Source organism: Pseudorca crassidens, chromosome 10 (assembly GCF_039906515.1).
Source record: "Pseudorca crassidens isolate mPseCra1 chromosome 10, mPseCra1.hap1, whole genome shotgun sequence".
NCBI lineage: Eukaryota > Metazoa > Chordata > Mammalia > Artiodactyla > Delphinidae > Pseudorca > Pseudorca crassidens.
This window is the reverse complement of record NC_090305.1, coordinates 44067773-44090437: the sequence shown is the minus strand read 5'-3', so window position 1 is coordinate 44090437 and position 22665 is coordinate 44067773. Positions and strand designations below refer to the sequence as shown.

The window sequence follows — 22665 nt, the reverse complement described above, 5'->3', positions numbered from 1 at the left end:
TTTTTGTTCAATTTATGTTGTCATTTTTATTTGTCCATTCTTTTTGTTTCCTTTTTTAAACTTTATTTAGGCCTTAGAAGATGACATCAACCATCATAATAAACATTTACACCAGGCCATTAGCATTGGCCAGTCCTTAAAGGTTTTGAGCTCCAGGGAGGATAAAGATATGGTGCAGAGTAAATTAGACTCCTCTCAAGTGTGGTACATTGAGATTCAAGAGAAAAGCCACGGCAGGTCTGAGCTTCTCCAGCAGGCTCTGTGTAATGCTAAGATTTTTGGGGAAGATGAAGTGGAGCTGATGAACTGGCTGAGTGAAGTGCATGACAAGCTGAGGAGGCTCTCGGTCCAGGATTCCAGCCCTGAGGGGCTGTGGACACAGCAGGCTGAGCTGCGGGTATTTTGATTTATTTTACTTTATTTTTTCATTTCAGTTGTCCTCATTTTCTCAGTCTTCGTTATTTCTGTATTATTTTATGTTCACTATGATTTAGGTGAGTTGCTGTACTCAAATAAGACATTACCTATGTATACAGTGACTTTTTTTAAATTGAAGTATAGTTGATTTACAATGTTGTGTTAGTTTCAGGTGTACAGCATAGGGATTCAGTGTGTGTATATATATATACACACACACACACACACACACACCACACATATATATATGTGTGTGTGTATATATGTGTGTATATATATACACTTTTTCAGATTCTTTTCCCATATAGGTTATTACGAAGTATTGAGCAGAGTTCCCTGTGCTGTACTGTAGGTCCTTGTCGTTTATCTATTTTATATATAGTAAGTAGTGTTGTATTCAGTTACTTTTAATGAAGTCACATGTAAGAAGAGATTTAATTTATCCAATAGCTGGATTGTTGACTTTTATTTTGTTATTTCATCTTTGTATACAAAGGCCCATAATTAACCAGTACTCCAGTGTCTCCACATCGCCCATTTTTTGAAGAGGGGAGTGAATTATGATAGATGAACTGAGACATGGGCACAGTGGTGGTAAAAAGTTGGGTAAACATGAGAACAGTGAGGAATATTTGAAAAGGTGTTTCCTCAAATAAGATTAACTGATAATGCCAATGCTTATTTAAATTTTTTTCCCCCCCGCATGAAAATGATACCTGTGTTTTAGGTTCTGCAAGAGGACATCCTACTCAGAAAACAAAATGTAGATCAGGCCTTACTAAATGGTTTAGAACTACTTAAACGAACAACAGGTGAGATACCTTTCAAATCAAATCCTCATGGCGTGAGTATTTTGTGTTGCTTTCAAAATATTTTAGAGATGGGGGAAAAACACAAAGCACACTCGAATTTTGGGGCCACTCCAAGATTTCATCCTGGAGAATGCTTTGAAGGCCGACCGAGGGGGTTTTAGACTATGATTTCATTGTTTTTCTCATGATCTCACTGAGTTTTTAATGGAAGTTTTGTGTATTACTCATAACACCAAGTATTGGTCAGAGAATCCCATGGCAGAGTGACATTAGTTTTCCACTTGTGGAAGGCAGTTGTTCTAGATGAGCACATAGGTTGTAGACAGCTTTTTAAATTTTTAAGATAGATGGCATTCAGTGACACATACTGTGACTATACCCAGGTTTCATTTCTCTGTGCTTGAACTCACCAAGAAAACAGATATTACCTTGTTTTAGTAATTCCTTTGGCTGTAGGAATGTCTCATTGTATTTATATCCAATTCAGCACATGTGTGTGGTGGGGGACAGGTACCATTCATTATGAATGGGAAGAATTTGATATAGTATCGAGAGCCTTGCACTTGGACTCTGAAGCCCAGGACACAATTTCTCTGTGTGTCTGAAAATTAAATAGAGGCAGGTGAGGATCTATTGGAATAGTGCAGGTGAGTTTATTATTATTATTATTTTTTTTTTTTCCTGCGGTACGTGGGCCTCTCACTGTTGTGGCCTTTCCCGTTGCGGAGCACAGGCTCCGGACGCACAGGCTCAGCGGCCATGGCTCACGGGCCCAGCCGCTCCGCGGCATGTGGGATCTTCCCGGACCGGGGCACGAACCCGTGTCCCCTGCATTGGCAGGCGGACTCTCAACCACTGCGCCACCAAGGAAGCCCTGAGTTTATTATTTTTAACACACACACACACATGCATAGATTATACATATATAAATGTATGTATTTGGCAGTCACTATTCTAAACATTTTGCAAATATAAACTCATTGAATTTTTATCACAACTTTATGAAGTAGGTTCTATTCGTGATGATAAGTAACCAGGGGCACAGAGAGAGGTGAGGTATCTTGTGCAAGGTAGTAAGCCACAAACTCAGTATGCAAACCTAGACAGTTTTTAACCCCAATGCTTGAAAACGGAAAGACCATACAAATAGTTGCAAAGGTGGTGCATTCCACATAGCCCTTTACAGTTTTTATATTTGCATTTTCAGAACTGTTTACACTCTCCAGATATCCTCAGAAAAATTCAAACCTAGGAAAGGGCTTTTCTTGGGTCAGAACTTCTTTAGCTGAAGAACTCTTCTTCCCCTTTCACGAGATATGACATGCTTTTGAAATTCTAGGTGATGAAGTTTTAATAATTCAAGATAAATTGGAAGCCATTAAAGCGAGGTACCAAGACATCACTAAACTGAGCGCGGACGTCGCCAAGACCCTGGACCAGGCACTGCAGCTCGCGAGGCGACTGCACTCCACGCACGAGGAGCTGTGTGCCTGGCTGGACAAGGTGGAGGTCGAGTTGCTTGCATACGAAACGCAGGTTCTGAAGAGAGAAGCCTCCAGCCAAGCACACGCGAGGCAAAAAGTACGCTCCGATTTATACACTCTTTGGATCTGCTTGTTATCTCTCAGGGAGCCTTATTCACACAGGGGCAAAGTGATATTTATCACGTGTCATTACTAATATACTTACGGATGCCTTGGTGGGCGTGGACCCAACAGAAATTGGCAGCAGATCAGCTATTTAAACTTTTAGGAGCCCAGACGTGAAAACAGCATATTGTCATTTGTTTCTCGAATCTTATAGAAACAGAATGATGAAAACAGAAAAAAAAAAGAAAATGATCACTGTTTCAGAGATACACATAATTTGGTTAGAATAGTGATACCTTTATAAGATAGATGCCAAGCATGAGGTGGCTTTTCTAATTATATTGCAAGAGTGGTATTCTCTCATGCTGATCATCCTTCTTAGAGTTGTCCGCCTCGGTTTTTATCATCCTGAAGTACGATCACACATGGGTGAAGGCAGTCCGGGAGGTCAGGTCCACTGAGCCTATAATGATTCAACTGGGATGATTTAAAGCCAGTGTGTCCTTGTTTTGAGGGTCACTTGATTCTGGTTTGGACTTTCCTCTTTAGTTTTCTGGTACCTGATTACTTCAAGGTTACCAGCAAGCTGGATTAACTTGCTGGGTTAACTTGCCAGGTTCGGGTTCCCAATTTTTAAACATTTATATTACATTTCAAAGCTAAAATCTTGCCATGTTGACCAAGGAAGTGTTTTTTGGAACTTCTCAGGGAACACTTTCCTTTCTGCAAAATAGCTTTAAGTAACCAAGGGGTATAGAACTGGGGTAACTGGCACTAAGGTGATCCATGCATCACGTTGGCCTGTGAAGGACTTTAGCCCCAAGGACAGTTAGAGGAGAAGCCCGTTCAGACTTGGCGTTTCCCACAAGTTTTTGTTTTCTTCCTTCTGTTTTCAGGAGCTAAAGAAGGAAGCTAAGAGCAGCAAAGCCCTGCTGGACTCCCTTAACGAAGTGAGCTCTGCTCTCCTGGAGCTGGTGCCCTGGAGGGCGAGGGAAGGGCTGGAAAAAATGGTGGCTGAGGACAATGACCGCTACCGCTTGGTGAGCGACACCATCACACAGAAGGTGGAGGAGATTGACGCGGCCATTCTGAGGTCCCAGCAGGTAGGCGAACACTTGGGCGTCCGGGCAGTTCGTTTCCTCCACTTGCTCCCAGGGCCTCCACCTGATCAGAGATGATGGTGGGTGGTATTTCCATTCATTGGTTATGCTTCCACAACGGAAGGGGTTTGAAAAGCATTTAGCTGGGGTACTTGGACATCTGAGTGCCGGGCAAGGCTCATCTCTACATTGTTGGCAGCCATCTACCTCCTGGTCTCCCAGGCTCAGCAAGTCAGCCACCGGCAGGACTAGCACCGTTCTCCTGCCGTCCAGACAAAATGCCTTTTGTGTACATGTGTGCATGCTGCTCATGTTAATTTTATGCCCTGGCTGCGTCTAATCTGTGTGTGAGTAAATATTTTGAGTTATCGTGTAAGTCACTATTAACTGTTCCTTGATGTACATGGCAAAGAAAGGCTGAATTCTTTCTAAAAAGGAAACAGTTGTGTTGGTGATGTATTTTTTTTCTGAAGATGACTGAAAGGGGAAAAAATGATCGTTGCTGACCTGTCTGCAACTCGTATGGTTGCTGGTTCCAGAGAGTTTTATAGACCCCACCCCTTAGCCACAGCTCTCTCAGAAGACTGTGGGCAAAAAGGGGGGGGGGGGGTCCTGGATCTAGAAGCTTGTAATACATGTTTTGATTAACTTTTATGGAAATCTCTGAATATTTATATTAAGTCATCAGCCTCTTGTTGCAGACTTGCTCTGACAGAGTTAGTAGGGTTTTGCTGTGTACTGTGGAACAGGGCTTGGGAAGGTGGATGACTCAGCCTTTGCACATCCCAGCCAAAAGCAAGAAACACAAATCAAGCAGCTCGTGTAGAGCATCCAAAATTCATTCTCTAAGGTTGCCGTAAAAGTGTAATTTATCTAGTTCTAAAACATGGCGCCTCACTCCTCATTTCAGTGCCGTGCTCTGGAATCACAAAAGCCGATGGAATACAACGATAGCAAAAGGCCTGCCTCAGACATTTTTGTGAGGGAGGCCTTCATGCCTGAGGAATGCGTTTGCATGGCTCTGTTTTCAAAGTTTGGAGGAATTTGTATGCCTCATTATCATAGGATAATAAGCGTGTTTATTTGTGAAGTTTATTCAACTATTTGAAAAGAGTTGGATTGTTTTTCACCAAAATTTCTTTCGACCTTTCATAGTTGGCACTGAAGACTTCTCTAAATAGCACGACAAATATTCTGTCCTCTTGGGAGTAGAATTTTCTTGAGAAGCTGACTGTGGTTGGCTAGTTTGGGGAAGGAAGACAGTAATAAGGGTGTAACCAAACCAAGGTTCGGCTGCTTACTGCTCATAAGCCAATAACTCGAGAGGCAAGTGTCAGTAGAAAGGAAAGTGCTTTAATCAGAAAAGCCAGCAGTCTGGGGAGAAGGTGGACTTGTGTCCAGAGACCAATTCTGAAGATTCTGCTCAGCCATGACAGTTTGTAAAGGGAAAAGAATCTCAGTGAATCATCGAGGCAGGAGGTTGGGTTCTGCATCCTTGTCCATGGAGGGCAGACTGGCTGACTCTCTCTTCCCATGTTATCTTGCCCCCATGATCTCCTGCAGGATTGCTAAGGGGACTGTTGGGGGTAGAGAGCTAGTCATTTTTAACTGCTTAATTCTTCATTCTTACTTCTTAAAACGTAGGAAAAGAATCCACAGGTTAGACAAGGCATGGTGCGCTTTCAGGAGAACGTAAGTCAGGAGTTAGTTTCAGTTGCTTAGTGATCGCATTCCTATAATTAGGTTCTTCTAAGATTAGAAGGGAACAGAAGTGGGCAAACAGGAAAGGGGCAAAGGAGCTGCTTTCAAGGGCAGGTGACAGGCTGAGCGCCTACCGGTTTGTAAGCTCTGCCAGGTGCCAAGGTCATTAACTGTAGCCCAGTTCTATTCAGAGTTTTGCAAATGTTTTCCACAGGTTGGTCTGTGTTTTCTCGAATCTAAAACATATACCCTGTGGGAAAATAACAATTATTGGGGTTTTTATAAAATCGTTCCTTACTGAAAGTTTCAAGACCTTGTGAAAGAATACAGAAAAACTCGTGGAAGCAAGAACATGCAAACACTGTGGTCTGTATCCTTCAAGCCTTCCTTGTGAGAGAGGGGGAGATTGTTTAGTAAAAGTATCTCACTACCAGTAGGTCATAACTAATATTAGTGCTATTGATATATTAATATCTTCTGGTTGTTTATATGTATTTATTCTGTACTTGTATGTGCATTCCTTTGAAATGCCTGCAAGTCAGCCCAATGGAATACCTCCAGTAACAAAGAAAACCAATAAAATTCACTTAAGCCAATTTAAAAAAAAAAGGAAAGAAGAGAATACCTTTCCATTAAGGCTGAGATGTACCGTTTAGAGCTGGGAGGAGCATATGCAGTGTGTGGGGAGGTGACCTGCCTGGGGTCCCACAGCTAGTGTGTGGTGGAGTTGTAACCAGGTCTTAATCCTGGTAGATTAAGGTAGATCTCATTCTACCTCCCTAAAGGGACTCTTTATAAATCAGGCAGAGAGGAAAAATCCTAAGGCAGGAGGTGATCCATTTTTTTCTAACCTCCTTCAGTAATCCGAAGGAAGGCGCCATTATTGCAGCAAAATAGAAGTATGAGGATATTTCCAACCGTAAGGCCTGTGAGACTTGGGCAAGTAAACTGAAAGGATCAGGAAATCTCTCTCTCTCCCTCTCTCTCTCTCTCTCTCTCTCTCTCTCTCTCTCTCTCTCTCTCTCTCGGCAAATTTAAGAACACACTGGTACCTGTCTTTCTGGTTTGGCAGAGATTTAGTTTTGCACTCAAAAGAATAGTTTCTAAACTCATAATTAACAAGTTTAGAAAGGACCTAATATATCACTGAAAATTGTTTTATAACCTTGCCCATTTATAGATGTTTGGAATTAGGACCAGAGTACAGTTTGATACTAAAATACTTGTTTTCTCTTTATCCAGTGATAATGTATCCATGAAATACAAAAGGAATGGTGCAAAAAAAATCTTTAGACTTGGATATGAACTGCATATTTTGTATGATTTGTTTTACGTTGTCTAAACAAATCATCTACCATTCTGTTTCTTCTCCACCTGAACCGTGGACATGATCTGACAGCAGTCCATCTTTTTCTGCATACCTTAGGCACATCTTGTTTTATTAAGAGCTACTCCTTCCAGATCCCTCCCCTGACATACCCAACCACGAGTGATGGAGTGAGGATATGGGCCTTGCAAATGACTTGGTAGTTTTTAAATTTATAGATTTGATGCTTTGTCCCCGAATAACCGGACTAAATTCAACTAGATTGAAAATAACTGAATGTCCTGTTTTCCAAGCAGCTTTCTCTTCAGATGTTTCCATCTTTTGACATTAAGATTGTTTATGTACAGGCCTGCCTCCTTTATACTGGTATAACCTGCATTTTGGAATTCAGCAACCATGTAGGGACATTGTGAACAGTCAGGCCACCATCACAGAGGGTGTTGATTGACATGGAAGATGTCAGGCAAACGTGGAAAAGGGCTGAGGTCTGAAGAGAGGAGGGAAGGGGGCGTCCAGATACCTTCTCGTTAGTGTGTGCTTCATATCCGTCCGGTATACATTTAGTTCTCAAAAAACTTCTGATGTGACGTGGTTAGATTTTTCATGTTAATTCTGTATCACATAGCAGTTTTGAAAAGATGTGTCACTGAATTTTGAGATCATAGGGCCAAGAGCCTTAGGTAAAGTAGAGTGATGTTTATTATTATTTTGGAAATAATGGAACAGCCTCAATTATTGGCAGATGCCTGAGGACGGTGTACATTCATTGTGACCAGTTAATAAGCTCCTGAGTCTGACTCTGCAGATTTGCAGGCATCAATATTCTGAAGAGGATTTTTTTTTAATTGGGCCCATTCATAAGTTTTAAGAAAAATCTGAGTGGAATAAGGCAGCTTAGTAAATAGTGATTGTGAGCTTTAGAAAAAAGCAAAACAGCTGCCTCCTTCTCACAATGCCTGCCATTATCTGAGTTAGAAACTGTGGGTATTTTTGCATGTTAAACCTACACAAAGTAACCTAGCTTTGCTGCTTTCTTTCTCTAATTGCTCACTGCACCAAATGACCCATGTGGAAATGGGGAAAGGAGCTTTTGCTTGAAAGACGTACAGACTTACAGCCTGAATTCAGATCACTGTGATTGTTTTGTTGTCCTTTGCCTCTTATAAATGTGCAATTATCAGAAGGTGCTAAAGTGTGTATTTCACTGGGTCTGGGCATCCCAGGCGCTCTCTGGCAGTTCTAATTGCCTTCCTTATTTTATTGGGCCTTCATAACCCCCCAATATAAAGGCACATGGGTGCAATTAAAATAAACAGTTCATTGGGTCATTAGGGATCAGCCTGGGAGAAAAATAACACCAATTAATTTCTTTTAAAGAACTAGAAGGAAACCTCCCCCACGGAAGTGAGATTTGTTTACGGTGGGAAAATATGGGCTGGGTTATGAATAATGTGAAGAAAAATGGAAGGAAATGCTAATCAAAAGAAAGCAAGCGCTAAGACCCTCGCCAGGGGAAGGGAATAATAGGATGTCCTGGAGGTTAAAGTTTGCTTATCACTCTGTCTTTCTTAAACCTCTGCTTCCACGCAAGAGAAACTTTCTAGATAAGTACAAAAGCAGTTTGTCAGACATGGGAGAAACGTTTAAATAGTAAGTGAAAACCCACCACTTATTGACTGTTGTGGTATTTGAGCCGATATTGGTGAAATCCCATGAATATTTTGAGTGACTGAGCCCAAATTGTGTACAAGCACGAGGGATGTAACAGGGCAACCGCAAGTATAGGCTCTGGCGTCAGACCACCATGGTTTGAATCTCAGACCCGACATTTACAAGCTGGGTAACCTCTGGTGAGTCAGTTAACCTCTCTCTGCCTTGGCTTCCTCGGCTGTAAATGGGATTAGTGGTAATACCCACATTATGCCCTTTTATCCTGACAGCAACTGTATATTCTTGCATGTTTAAGCACTTAGAACAGTGTGTTCAGTAGAATGTTGGCAGTTACTGTTTTACAGTGTGTTTTTCAGGAATATTTAGAGATTAGCCAATTAAAATGTTTTTCACCAACTTGTAGGAAGTTTCTGAAATACTAGTTCAACTATACTAGGAATTACAGTAGCTGGGGTTGATGGTTGGACTCCAGGGATGATGCGTATTAGAATATTTCCCAGGATGCAGTTAAGGATGCTAACACTCTCTACAATTCATTTGAAGTTATTTTTTTACTACTTGTATGAGTAGTAAACAAATTTATTAAAATTTGGTATAGGGCACTTGCTGTCCACGTTACTCACATGTGAAATAAGCCATTTCATGGTCTGTTAGAAATACTCACATTAAGTAGTTGTTTGAAAGAGTCACAGACCTAAATAAAAACGCCTTGCTTGACTGTAAATTGCTTCATGTAGACCCTGGGACTACTCCTTTCATTGTTGGACATTAAATATTTTCTAATTTAATAAAAAAACCTTTCAAAGGACAGAGGGAAATTTCTGCTTAAAGTCTTGTTTTCTTTTAGCAGAGCAAATATTTGCCTTGGTTCAAGAAACAGTGTTTGAGTTTCAGCTTTGAGTTTTGGCAACTTGGATGGTGTCATCATACTGGTTTTCATTGGATGCTTTTTTTTTTCTTCCAGAAAGTATCATCATACTGGTTTTCATTGGATGCTTTTTGTTTTTTTTCTTCCACAAAGGGAGACTTATTATTAAACTAATATTAACACCAGCAATCTGACTGTCGTATAAATCCTAAAAATAGCCTGAACACAAACAAGAGGGGTGGGGGCATCACTTTATTTTTTTCAGGGACCAGTAGAAGAAAAACAATTCCTGTTAAATTTTATTCTTGATATCTTGCAACATTTGCACTCTGGTAGAAAGGGCTGTACTATTTTTTCTCAGTTTTGTGCTGAGCGCATCACATAGTAGAGCTTTACCCTGGAGTTCCACCATGTGCGGCTTGAAAGCGAATGATCAGACTCTTCCACTTGTTTGTTGTGACGATTTCTTTTTCCACATCTGAAGCTGCTGAATTAGTTGACGAAATTTTTTTTCTTTTCACATTGATCAGCAATTGCTAATGAGTAGTTCCATTTGAAACTAAGTCATGTAACAATTATTGAACCAGATGAAGACAGAGTTTTTCAAATGGCTTATCAAGATTCCTTCTGGAGTCCACATTGTTCTGACTTGTCCCCGTAGCAGCAAAAGTAATGAATTAGTGGGCAGAATATTTATTAACACCACTACGTGCAAATCACGAGGCGGCTTCAGAAAACAATGCATGCCGTTATGGGAAACATAGGAAAGAGAAAGACTTCTGCTTGAATATATAAACGTGTGGAGTCATTTTAGAAGTAATGCCCCTATGGGGGAGCTCGCCCACTCTGACGACTGAAGCTCTGCATTTCTGTCTGGAGCAACTTTGCCTGTCAGCGATCTTCTCAGATGTGTGACACTTGGAGGAGGACCCATGGGATATGTGTCCAGTCCTCACACATGACAGTGTGACGGCTGTCCCGACACCAGGGGAGTCTCAGAGCAGCCTGACTTTGCATGATTTTTGGTTAGATGTTGGTTTATATTCAGATTTTGTTTGGTAGCACTTCTAGAGATTAAGTAAAGGTCTGTTACACCATATCTTCCTTTTCACATCTTTATGCCATTGGTTTTTAAAGGTAAATGTAAAAGTATTATTTTAACCCCTGTTACACTTATGCTTTGGCCCATATTTAGATGATTATCTAATTTTTTCCTATCTAAACTTGTTGACTAAAAAACTTGACCTGCAAATAGCTTTAGTATTCATTTACTCATTCATTACTTAGTAAAGGTGAAAGCAAGTGGGTTCATGATAGGTAGAAAAAAACGTAAACAAATAATAATTCAGTAATATTAAGAATTTTTCACTTATATAATTGGTAAATTTTTACCTGTGAGATTGGAACCATCACAATGACTTAATCAGTGCTGTCTTTTGTGCTAGGCTGCCCTGGCAGGTTATGCCCTTATAATTAAGAAAATTTCACTGATAAGCTTGACAAAGATTATTAAAGAATAAATTATGTACCCCATTTTGATGAGGGGATAGCCAAACTCTGCTCGTGGGAATATGAATCAGTACATCCAGGGCAACTTGGTAGCATAGATCTAAAAGAGAAAATGCAAACAGGACTTACAGATGAGAGGTTACCCACGCAGAGTTATTTTTTTTTCAATTAACTTCTTTTAAGATAACTGTAGATTCACATGCAGTTGTAAAACAGAATACAGAGGTCCCGTTGTATCATTCACCCAGTTTCCCCAGTGGTAGCATCCCGCAAAATTATGGTACAACGTCATGAGCAGGGAATTGACACGGCTGCCATCAAGACAGGGAACGTTTCTGTCACAGGGACCCCTCATGCTGCCCTTTTATAGCCACACCCGTCCCCTCTCCCACCTCTGCCTCTTCCTCAACTCCTGGCCACAAATCTGGTCTCCATTTCTCTAACTTTATTATTTCAAGAATGTTTGAGTACTTTCCAGCCACAGCCAATTTTTCCTCTCCTTCTGGGACTCAGTGACTTGAACTTCCTTTTATTATAGTTCCTCAGGCCCTGGGCTCTGTTCGTTTTTTTCAGTCTATTTTCTATTATTCAGGCTGGGTGATTTCTGTGATTCTGTTTTCTGCTTCACTCATTCTTTCCTCTGTCCTCTTCCTTGGTCTCATCCACTGAGTTTTTATTTCAGTTATTACATTTTTAAGTTCTAAAAATTTCCATTTGGTTCTTCTCCATATATTCCGTGTCTTTGCTGAGACTTGCTATTTTGTTGCTGAGGCCTTCTGATTTTTCCGTCATTTCCACTGCGTTTGAAATTGCTCATGGAACATTTTTATCATGGCTGCTCTAAAATCTGCCAGATAATTCTCACATCATCTTCTAGGTATTAGCCTCTGCTGATAATCCTCTTTAATTCGGTTTGAGTTCTTCTGGGTTCTGGGTGTTGTGTGTCTTGGGTCTTCATTAAGCCTTCTGTTTTAGCCGGCTTTCCTGACACCGCTCTGGCAGAGGCAGCAGGGATGCTGCCAGGTGGGGGGAGATCCCAGGTCCCCCAGGCAACCTCGTGGGACACCTAAGGGTGGGGGGGGGCGGGCGCCGCTCACTGCTGGGTGGGAGTGGGAGTTCCAGCTCCCTGACACCATGGTGAAAATCCTGACTGTCCACAGGCTTTCCCTGATGCCACCCTGAGGAGAGGGGGAGGTCCAGGCTCCCCATGTGGTCTCCACTGACCCGGGAGCAGGGGTCTGCGGTCGCCTGTGGGAGTGAAAGTTCCAGCTCCCGACTTCGCTGACATCACCCTGGCAGGGGTGTCGGGCCCAGGCTCAGGAGGGTGGAAATCTGGCCTCCCCATTCAGCCTTGCTTGGCAGCAGTGGGGGGAGGCCAAGGCTTTTTTCTGTGGTGTTTGGTTGGAGTAGAATGGTTATTGTCTATACGTTTTCTGTCTTGCAAGGCCGCCCCTTTCCTGCTCCTTTGACTGGAGACAGGTTTTCCTGGGGCTTTTTCTGCACCTCTGGGTGTTCCTGGGTGGCAGTTTCTCCAGCATCCAGTCCAGGGTATGGGAAGCCAAAGAAAACCCAGGGAACTCACCCCCGTGCTTCTCCTCGGGTCCAAGACTCATAGCAGCTCTGCTTTCTTCTCTGTCCTCCCGCAGCCTCCTAGTATGCGTTGTGTATAATGCCCAGGGCTCTGAGATGTACTTGTGAGATAGGGTAAAAGTAGGTCTACCCCATCCTCCTGTGAGTCTGCAGAGTGTTGCCTAGTGTCTTAAAAGTATGAACTGTTTTCCAGTTTAGTTCCTTACCCCCACCCTTGTCTCTCCTCCCTTAGTTATCCCCTGACCCCAATCTGGATTTCCAGGTGCTCTTGAAACATTAGAGGTTCTGGCAGTACTGGACTTGAAAATCACAACGTCCACTCCGCTTCACTTTTCCCACTGAGGCTTTGTTAGTTACCATTTATGGTTGGTGCTGTGGTGTCACTTGCCCTCTGTACTCATTTATGGTAACTGGAAGGCATGGGGTTTATCTGATGCAAGGTATTGAAAATGTTCATGCTCTTTGACTTAGAAGTCAACTTCTAGGAATCTACCCTAAGGAACTAATTAGAGATGCCAACAGAGATTTATATACAAGGATATTCGTTACAGGCTTGTTTATATAATAGTGAAAAAATGCAGAGAACCTAAGTGAAAATATCCAGGTATGCTAGAATACAATGATGGTATTTTAAAAATCACGTTTATATGACATGGGAAATATTCATGATAAATGAAAAAGCAGGATATGAAACTGTTTATACAGTATTATCCCAGAGCTTTCTAAGTCTCAACTTCTGGAAGAAAATTCACTAAAATACCAACGGTATTAACTCCAGCTTTTAATTTTCTTCTGTATATTTTTCCATACTTCACAAATTTCTACCATGAATTATTGTTATGCTCAAGAAAAGAAAATCTCTTGAAATATTTAAGAATGCTCTTGAAAATGTTTTCTGCTGTTATTAAATGAGATGTAAAAGAATGATACATGAGACATTTGGGGGTATACTCTGCATACATAGAAAGGTATTTCCCGTATACACACAGAGTAAATAAATGGGAATATGTCATTCTTTTTGCTAGGGATTTTGTACTTTGATAACAGCATGCTACCTGCATATCATATTAACGTGATAAAGTGAAGGATGAAGTGATTTAAAGATGGTGTCCAGGGCTTCCCCGGTGGCACTGTGGTTGAGAGTCCGCCTGCCGATGCAGGGGACACACGTTCGTGCCCCAGTTTGGGAAGATCCCACATGCCGCGGAGCGGCTGGGCCCGTGAGCCATGGCCGCTGAGCCTGTGCGTCCGGAGCCTGTGCTCCGCAACGGAAGAGGCCACAACACTGAGAGGCCCGTGTACTGCAAAAAAAAAAAAAAAAGATGGTGTCCAGCTACTGACTTTTATAGCTTTTCAATTTGTATAGTATTTTTTTTCCAGATCTCTTTCCATGTCAGAAAGATGCAGAGTTCCTCATTTTCTTCAGTTATTGCAGTACAGGATCATGAGCACACTATGATTTTTTTTGTTAATTAATTTTTATTGGAGTATAGTTGCTTTATGATGCTACGTTAGCTTCTACTGCACAGCAAAATGAATCAGCCATACAGATACATATATCCCCTCCCTTTTGGATTTCCCTCCCATTTAGGACACCACAGTGCATTAAGTAGAGTTCCCTGTGCTGCACAATTTGTACAGTATTGTTAAAGAGAAAATCCTTACCACCACCAGAGAGAAGGCAGCAGTATTAGCTGTCCTCACATCATTAATGTCGTGTTATGGATCCAGCACGTTTTAAGAGGTTGTGTTTACTTTCTCTGTGGAAAGTTCTCCTTTCTTTATAACATCAGTCACTATCATGGATTATTTCAGGTTGCCATGAAGAGACAAGCTCACATTTTCCATTTGTGTGATAAGGGTATTTGAAAGAAACGTAGATAGGTATTTCTCTGGCACCAGTTACAGGAACTTGCTGACCTGATTATTTATCTTTTGTTTAGTTTGACCAAGCGGCTGATGCAGAGTTAGCCTGGATTAGTGAAACAGACAAAAAATTGACATCTCTGGGTGACATCAGGCTTGAGCAAGACCAGACCTCCGCTCAGCTGCAGGTTCAAAAGGTGAAGGCACACATTTCCAGTTGCATCTACATGGTTTGTCAGTGTGCTCCAAGGAAATGCACTTGCATGATTGAATGTAACTTGGTCATTTTAACTGCCTTGCCTAATTGTTTTTGTTTTAGTCATACACTCTTTAAAAAAAAAATCTTTGTTTTGGTAAATACAGACATTCACCATGGAGATTTTGCGCCACAAGGATATTATTGATGAGCTTGTTAAATCTGGACATAAAATCATGAGCACATGCAGCGAAGAGGAAAAGCAGCCGATGAAGGTATGATCTCGTCCACATGACTGATGTGAGACTTGTGAGCAAACAGCATGTGTGGGGCTTTCACTCTGAGAAAAGCGCTTTTCCTTTATCCACAGCTGCTGTTTAAACAGCTAAGTCATTAGTTTCAAATAAGGCATTTTTCAAGCTTATAGAATAAGAGTGAAAGGAATACTCCTTAAGGGAATCACCCTGGGGATAATCTTTTTTAATAGACAGAAAAGCTGTTAAGGTTTGAGTCCTTGAGTAACTGGGATACATTAAGCATCCAATTAATGTTCTCTGTATTATCACTGTTATTATCAGTATAAATTGTTATTCTGTATGTCAGCTGTTGTTTATTGGCTTCAGGAACATTGGGGCCGCTGGAGCTGAAACAAAGCTCAAAGTATTTGGTTCTCCCTAACTGAAATTCATTCTGTATAAAGTTACAGTAATCTGTATAGGAAAAAAAGGAGCGGAATCATTAAGGAAGTATTCAGTTTATGTAGTTTTAACGATCCTTTACATTGATGGAAAACCAGCCATAAATAAAAATGTTTAGTTCAATTCATATTCAGACATCTGAGAAGCCTAAAGAAATTAATATATATTAATGCTTCTGGTAGGAAAATATCCCATGGCAAAAACAATATATACAAATGTATATGCGTAAGATCACATTTAAAAGACGGTGCATTGTTTTCAAGATATACCATAGGCAAATAGTAGACTGTGCACTCTATATTAATACTTAATCTTTTATTTAAATACTCTACAGTGGCACTTCACTTGTTTATAATTTAATCTTTCCTTTATTATTTTTGTGAAGGTTCTGGTGTGAAAAATACAGATGATCATGAGAGAATTTTTATGTTATTCTGTGGTTTATTGGATTGCTGTTGTGCTTTATCTTTTGCTTTTGGATTATGAAGTGAATTTGTACCATAATCGAGATCTCTGTGACCACCCCATAACATCAGTGGATAGCATAATGTTCTATTTTGCTTCTCATCTATTTAATTAATTTTGCTGACCAGCAGCTCCTCTTAGAATTTCATTTGTGAAAGTCCTTATGTTTTAACAGAAAGTAATGTCAGTGTTTCCAGGCTCATGCCAGACCTTTCTCTCACCTAGAAGACCTAGAAGAATGGCTGGAGAATTTTGCTTATTATGTTTGGAGAGCTCAGTGTCTTAGTCATAAAAACTTGAGGCTTTTTATTTATTCATTTTTTTGTGGTTTTGTCACCTAATTTTTTTTGTTTTTGAGAAGTTCTGCATGTCATCAAATCCCGATTTTTGACAACTGCATAGAAATCCACTGCAGGAATATATCATCCTTTATCAGCCTGATCTCCAGTTGTACTTTCAAGACATTTTTTACATTTTTGCTATTTTCTACATGTGTATGTGAAATTTTTTTTATTGTAGTAAGAACACACCATTAGCATACAATGGAATATTATTCAGCCTTGAAAAGGAGGGACTTCCTTATGCAACAACATGGGAGGGCCTTTCTTTAATTTAAAATGAACTTTTATACATAGAAGCAATTAAAATCGAACTAGCCTCTGTTGATTTATTCATTTACCATGCATTGTTGAGTGCTTACTCTGCACCAGGTATATTGTGCTGGACAAGCATTCTGGAGTATATATATGTGTTCCTTGGCCTGCCTGCCCGGTTAAACACATTTTGTCATCTGATTTTCTAGAAAAAACTGGACAAGGTATTGAAGAACTATGATGCCATCTGCCAGATAAACTCAGAGAGGTATCTGCAGTTAGAACGGGCACAGTCCCTGGTTAACCAGTTCTGGGAAACATATGAAGAACTTTGGCCGTGGCTGACAGACGTACAGAAGATCATCACTCAGCTTCCTGCCCCTGCCCTGGAGTACGAAACCCTGAGGCAACAGCAGGAAGAACATCGTGTAAGCTTGGTGCCAGAGAGTGCTGGAGACCCCATGGAAAGAGAATCACGATTTTTAGGGTGTTTCTAATGCAGATACCTTCTGTGATGAGGAAGTTTTAGCGTTCTGGTCTGCACAGTTTGCTTACCTCCGAGTTGCTGCCCTGTTGTCCAGTTTTGCAGTGGGACGACTCATGTGGGCAGGCACACTGTGTATGTCATCATGATGTCACAGCTTTTACCCAGTAGTTTGCAGTGTAAACTGAGTACAGAAACAAAATCATTGTTTTAAAATGTTAGAGAAATAAGCTTTCGAAGTACTTTCAACTGATCATGTTGAATTGCTTTCAGTGTACACTAATTTGACTAATATATAGTGGTTAGAGCCATCCAGAATGTAAGCAAAAGGTAGCAATACATGGAAGCAACATCAAACAGACAAGGACATTGAGCTTGGAGAAAATGTACGCTGTAACAAATACCTCAAAATAGCATTGTTGTAAAACCGAATTCTGTGAAAAGGAAAAAATGCTGAAGTTTAAAGACAAATTGTCCCCCCACTTTTTTTTTCTTTTCCTTTTGTACATGGAAATATTTTGAAGTTCTCTGCTTCTATAAGTTTACATGAGTAAACAAGAGAGTATATTTCCATCTACAAATATGTCATGTTTTAAACACATAAAATGGCATTATGAGGCCCTCATTTCAGTAGTCTCCGAAATGTTAATGTAGCTTAAAATTTTGGAAGGGTTTAAGTGAGAGGATTCAAGACTGTCAGAAGAAAGTCTGGAATTCTTGTTATTTATGATCTTGTGAACCTAGTTGCTCTCCCAGATCTGCACAAGATGTACCCTGAGACTTATCATTGTGTGTGTGCGTGTGTCAAGTTTAACTCAGGATATATTACATCATTGTTTGAAGTATGTAACATACTTATTAATCTTATTTGTTTACTTTTTTAGTGTATTAACATTGAAGAATATCTCTAAGTATTTGTTTAGAAGAGCTTTAGAGAACACTTTAATGCAAAATGGAAATTTTATGGCGTTCTATCTAAATAATTCAGTGGGAGACTTATAAACTATGTATAATTAAATTTAATTTTAGTAGAAAGGTTATTTTTGGGAGAAATCCTGATGCCTACCCACTGAATGATTTTTAGTATAAAATGTTTCATGGATTTCTTCTACTCTGAAGTGAGATCTGAATAGCTGTTTTCTAGGATAACATCAAATAGGACAAAAAGGATCATTATTGCATGGAATATTTCAAAATTGAGTTAATTTTCTTGTTTGGCATTATCTTTCAGTTCTCAAAACAAATGTATGATCTTTATTTAGAAAGGGAGCTTCAAAACTTCGTAGCCAAGTCTTCAAATTGTTCAAGCTAAATTTTACAGAATATTTGCAGCATTTCTTCTGCAACTCTACAGCATCCTCTTCACTGTTCTTGGGAACATCTTCTAGTTCATTCTAGCCAGGAATGAAAAATGGCCCCGAGAGCCGTGTTATAAATAAATGGTAGATCTCTTTTAAGTTCACATTAAGTATCTCCAGCATGAGTGGACTCTTAGGATAGCTGCCAAGAATCATTTTGTTACCTATGAGGCAAAAGACATCTCCTGCTGGGCCCTTTCTCCATGTGCACACATCCCCAAGCAGGTATCCCGTGGCTTTTTTCTTGTCTGTCATGGAATGGTCTTAAGAAGGCTCATCTGGCTACCTCCCAGCAAAGGTGTCTCATGGTGATGCTGCACAGGTGAGATCTACTTAGACTCCAGGCCACTCAAGAACTTTCAGCAGAGATTCCTTACTTTACTGAGAGTCTCTTGGTAATCAAAGTGTGAGCTTGTTTTCAAACATGGCTTCGAGAATATTGAAGCCAGAGCTCGTGTGACACGTTTCTTCTCCATGAGATTGCATGGTGGCTGGTCTTACTGTCACCACCTCCATTCTGTAAAACAGCATGAAGATACCAAACAATGTAAAACACAAGTAGGAAATCACAGCCTGGACCACCCAGGGGCTGTGTAGATTCAGTAGACGTTCCTCCTTTTTTTTTTTTACAAATTGAATTTGTGTTTATTTAGCTCTTTTCCAAAAGAGTTTTGAGACCGTCTTCAGAAAAACTTCAAAAATAGGGATAGTACATTGGGGATTGTTCATGATGTAATGAACCAGTTTTCTCAACCACTTTGGAAATAATTTATATGACTGATTTTAGTGGCACTTTTAATAAAAATCCAGGTATGTGGCCGTCCTGGTGATTCTGCTTGATGAATGATGGAAGTTAAAATATTTACAGGGAAAGATCGCTTTCCTCTAGACTGTCTTTCCTGAATATAATTTCTCTCAGAGAAGCTTTTCTTAGGGGCTGGATAGCAAACAGTTTGGAGACACATCTTCTGGTGAGGACGAGAAACTGCTGATTAGGGAACCTCGTGAATAATGGAGTACAGTAGAGGGCACCTCAACGCTGCACGGAGGTCTGCCCCAGAGAAACCTGCAGGCAGTCACGGGAGACCCTGGATTCCATGGAGTGTAAAGATTCCAGATTGATCCATTTCCCTAGAAGGAATGGGGCTCCACCTGGATTCCACGCCCCCTCATTAGCATCAGTATCATTGTATCTCTTGATTAGATGATACTGTATTATGCATAATATTCATAGGTCACATATTTTTCCTTAAATACACTTTATAGATAATGCTCAGTATACAGCTGTGTATTTGATGGATTGATTATCCTTGCAGCCATTAACATTTAAAAATAAGTACAGATAGATTTGTTTATGTTTATATATCATACATATCATATATGTACATAGAACAGACTCACAGATATATAATGTAATATATATGGACATATTTTGTATTGGTTTACATATAATGTAATGACAATCCCTTGGGGGCTTAAATCCCCCTAACTTAGCTTTATCTGTCATTGTTCTCTCTCATCATTGTGTCTACCTTCTACTGTGCTTTTTTCCTCTTCCTTTCTTCCTCTCCCTCCCTCTCCCTTCCTTCCTTTTGAATAACTTTTGTATGTATCATGAGTGTGCAGAAAGGAATACAGAGAGTTATGGCTCAGTCTCTGTAGGTTGGGATGTAGTGAGTTCATAATCCTTTCATGTAATATGACCCTTGGCTAATACTCTCGTCAGACTGTACTGCTCTCGGTAGGAAAGGCGTAATGAAACTGGGATTCATTATTTCACTCATCCAGCATTTTTGCATGTACCCTGAAAAGGACTTTGACATGACCAGACCGTTGTTTAATCTTTGTGTCAGGGGATCTCTCCCTGGCAGAGGGTTGTGCGTTCAGTGCCTTGTGACGAGAGGGTGTTTGTGTGGAGTTTCTTGCCAGCTGGATGCGCTGCGGATGTTGACAGCTGTACTGTGGAGGTGTGCCTCTGAGAAACTGAGACGCTGTTTGCTTTGTTATAGCAACTGCGAGAGTTGATAGCCGAACACAAGCCGCATATAGATAAGATGAACAAAACTGGGCCGCAGTTACTGGAATTGAGCCCAAGGGAAGGCTTTTCTATCCAAGAGAAGTACGTGGCTGCTGACACTCTCTACAGTCAAATTAAAGAAGATGTCAAAAAGCGGGCTGTGGCGCTGGATGAAGCCATTTCTCAGTCTGCTCAGGTAATGCTTTGCACCAGCAGTGCGATGGTCTCCCCGACAGCAGAGTGTGGAAAGACATTTCCCGGATCTGCTCATTCAATTCCAGCTAAAATTGTTTCACTGCATTAACTCTGAGTATTGACGTTTTGGTCTCTGAGGTGATATTTGCCAGTGTCCGATCCTTATATTTCTCCGCCTGCTTATATATAAATAAAACATAATTTTCAATGATTTAAGAAGCATACAGCTGTCATCGTTGTCCAGATACCTAAACAAGTGCCCATCCAGAGTAGAATGCAGTGTTTGCCATTGGAAGAGATGAAAGAAAGTGTTACTATCATCATTAATGAAACATTCCCAAGACAGCAATAGAAGAAAGACTATGAATGCTAGGCTGAATAAGAAGGAAAAAATTTGCAGTTGGAAATCGATTTTTTTTTTTCGTTTTGAAAATACCTTTTTCAAGAAGTTGATTTGCAGTTACCTACAGATTTTCCGTTTTGAAGGTTTTGGTTTTTATCGTTAGATACACTGGCATGAGAGCGGTCCATTTTCTGTAATCCTGACCGATGATTCCTTTAATGTTGAGGATAGTGTGGAATCTATAAATGAACAAGTGTTCGTAACTTTGCTTCATTGTCTGTGGTGCCTTTGCAAGTGGAAATTTAAAATTCTTTCATGGATCTGACTATGTGTTTGGCCAGGAATTAAATATAAACTTCCATTACAACATCAGGAAGGTTTCTGTTTTTTTTTTAATTTTTAAACATTTTTTAGTTCAGGAAACTCATAACTTAAGAAATCCCTTTCATCTCATCAAAACTGCCCATGAATTTTACATTAATAATATAAGTTTTCGAGGATGCCAAAATAATCAGTAAAAGTGAATAAAACTATCAGTGTTGATAGACAAACACCCAGATTATTGAACCTAATTTTCAAAGTTAATTTGAATTATGGTAAGATGAAGCACTAGTAAAATGCTGCTGTCAAGTGGTCCAATTATATATTAACATATACAGTTTCTTAATGAATTTACTCAGTTATTTGCAAGAAGCAGTCCCATCCCCATAAGCAGTGTGACACGGAGAGGTGCCTATGAGTTGTGATTTTAGGAATGTCTTCACACACCAGCTGGATATAACTCTTTGGATGGATGTGTTAACAGAAGGGCCAAGGTTTCATTCTTGACTGTGACATTAGATAGGTGTGTTATCATTTTAAATCCCACCCTTGGCTTCACAGGTCTTTTCCTCCATAAATGGCCCTTCTGTTTTACTCCCAGTTCCACGACAAGATCGACCAGATCCTGGAGAGCCTGGAGCGTGTGGTGGAGCGTCTGCGGCAGCCGCCTTCCATCTCAGCAGAGGTGGAGAAGATCAAGGAGCAGGTCAGTGAGAATAAGAACGTGGCCGTGGACATGGAGAAGCTGCAGCCTCTGTACGAGACCCTCAGGCAGAGGGGAGAGGAGATGATCGCTCGGTCCCAGGGCACTGACAAGGACATATCTGCCAAAGGTAATCCTTTCAGGATGAGGGAACCACTGAACTTTACTCAAAACAATTGTGAATGTTCCTTGACAGTCCAGTTGCATATCAGCATGCCAGATTTTAGAAAAGGTATTGCAGATGTGACATGTTTGGGGTGGAAGGGCTGCGCACACCAGTCCCTTGTTAATGTCTTCCTGTGTTTGTGAAATCAGTTGAGTAACTACAACATGTGCCATGATACAAAAACCATATGTTCTCTGGGCCCTTTAAATCAGTTGGTTAAGCATAATGCTAGTAAGACCAAACCTAGGGGTATTTTTTCCTCTGACTCCACTACTTTATGTCATGGGTACTCTGTCCCATAGCCACAGAAATGGCAACCAGGACCCTAGCCAAGCACCTTAAATGTCTGAGCTGGGGTCAAAAGGAAGGGCCTGTGCAGAGGTCAGTGGAAATTCACGGTAAGAGGACTCTAGAAGTAAGCCCAAAATATGTATCCTACTTTGTTGTGTTCCTGCGACTAAGCAGATATCTCTATTCTTGATTTGGAGAGCGTAAAGAATATACTAGGGCCAGCCTTGGTGAACTCAGGTCTCCCCTGAGTTCACATGCCTCTGAGCATTGTCTTTTGTCAGGAAACCTTGGTTCCGGAGGAGCAGGACACCCTCAGGTCCTGTATTTGCCTGGAAAGGCGGCTGGGCCCAGTGATACCCAGTAGACTAGGCTCAACCCAAATTTG

General features: G+C 40.7%; 1 protein-coding gene across 30 annotated transcripts in view; it reads left to right on the top strand.

The window, feature by feature from the left end:
- Positions 1-22665, top strand: part of DST (dystonin) — a 499741-nt gene that overhangs the window by 423835 nt on the left and 53241 nt on the right. For 24 of the 30 annotated variants that reach the window (XM_067753482.1, XM_067753475.1, XM_067753484.1 and 21 more), the window contains 9 exons: positions 71-397; positions 1145-1229; positions 2569-2810; positions 3715-3921; positions 14528-14647; positions 14814-14921; positions 16612-16830; positions 20254-20457; positions 21722-21953. In XM_067753482.1, coding sequence (XP_067609583.1) covers positions 71-397; positions 1145-1229; positions 2569-2810; positions 3715-3921; positions 14528-14647; positions 14814-14921; positions 16612-16830; positions 20254-20457; positions 21722-21953 — 1744 coding nt within the window. The remainder of the gene's footprint in view (positions 1-70; positions 398-1144; positions 1230-2568; positions 2811-3714; positions 3922-14527; positions 14648-14813; positions 14922-16611; positions 16831-20253; positions 20458-21721; positions 21954-22665) is intronic. The other 6 variants (XM_067753487.1, XM_067753485.1, XM_067753507.1 and 3 more) reach the window with 1 other exon arrangement.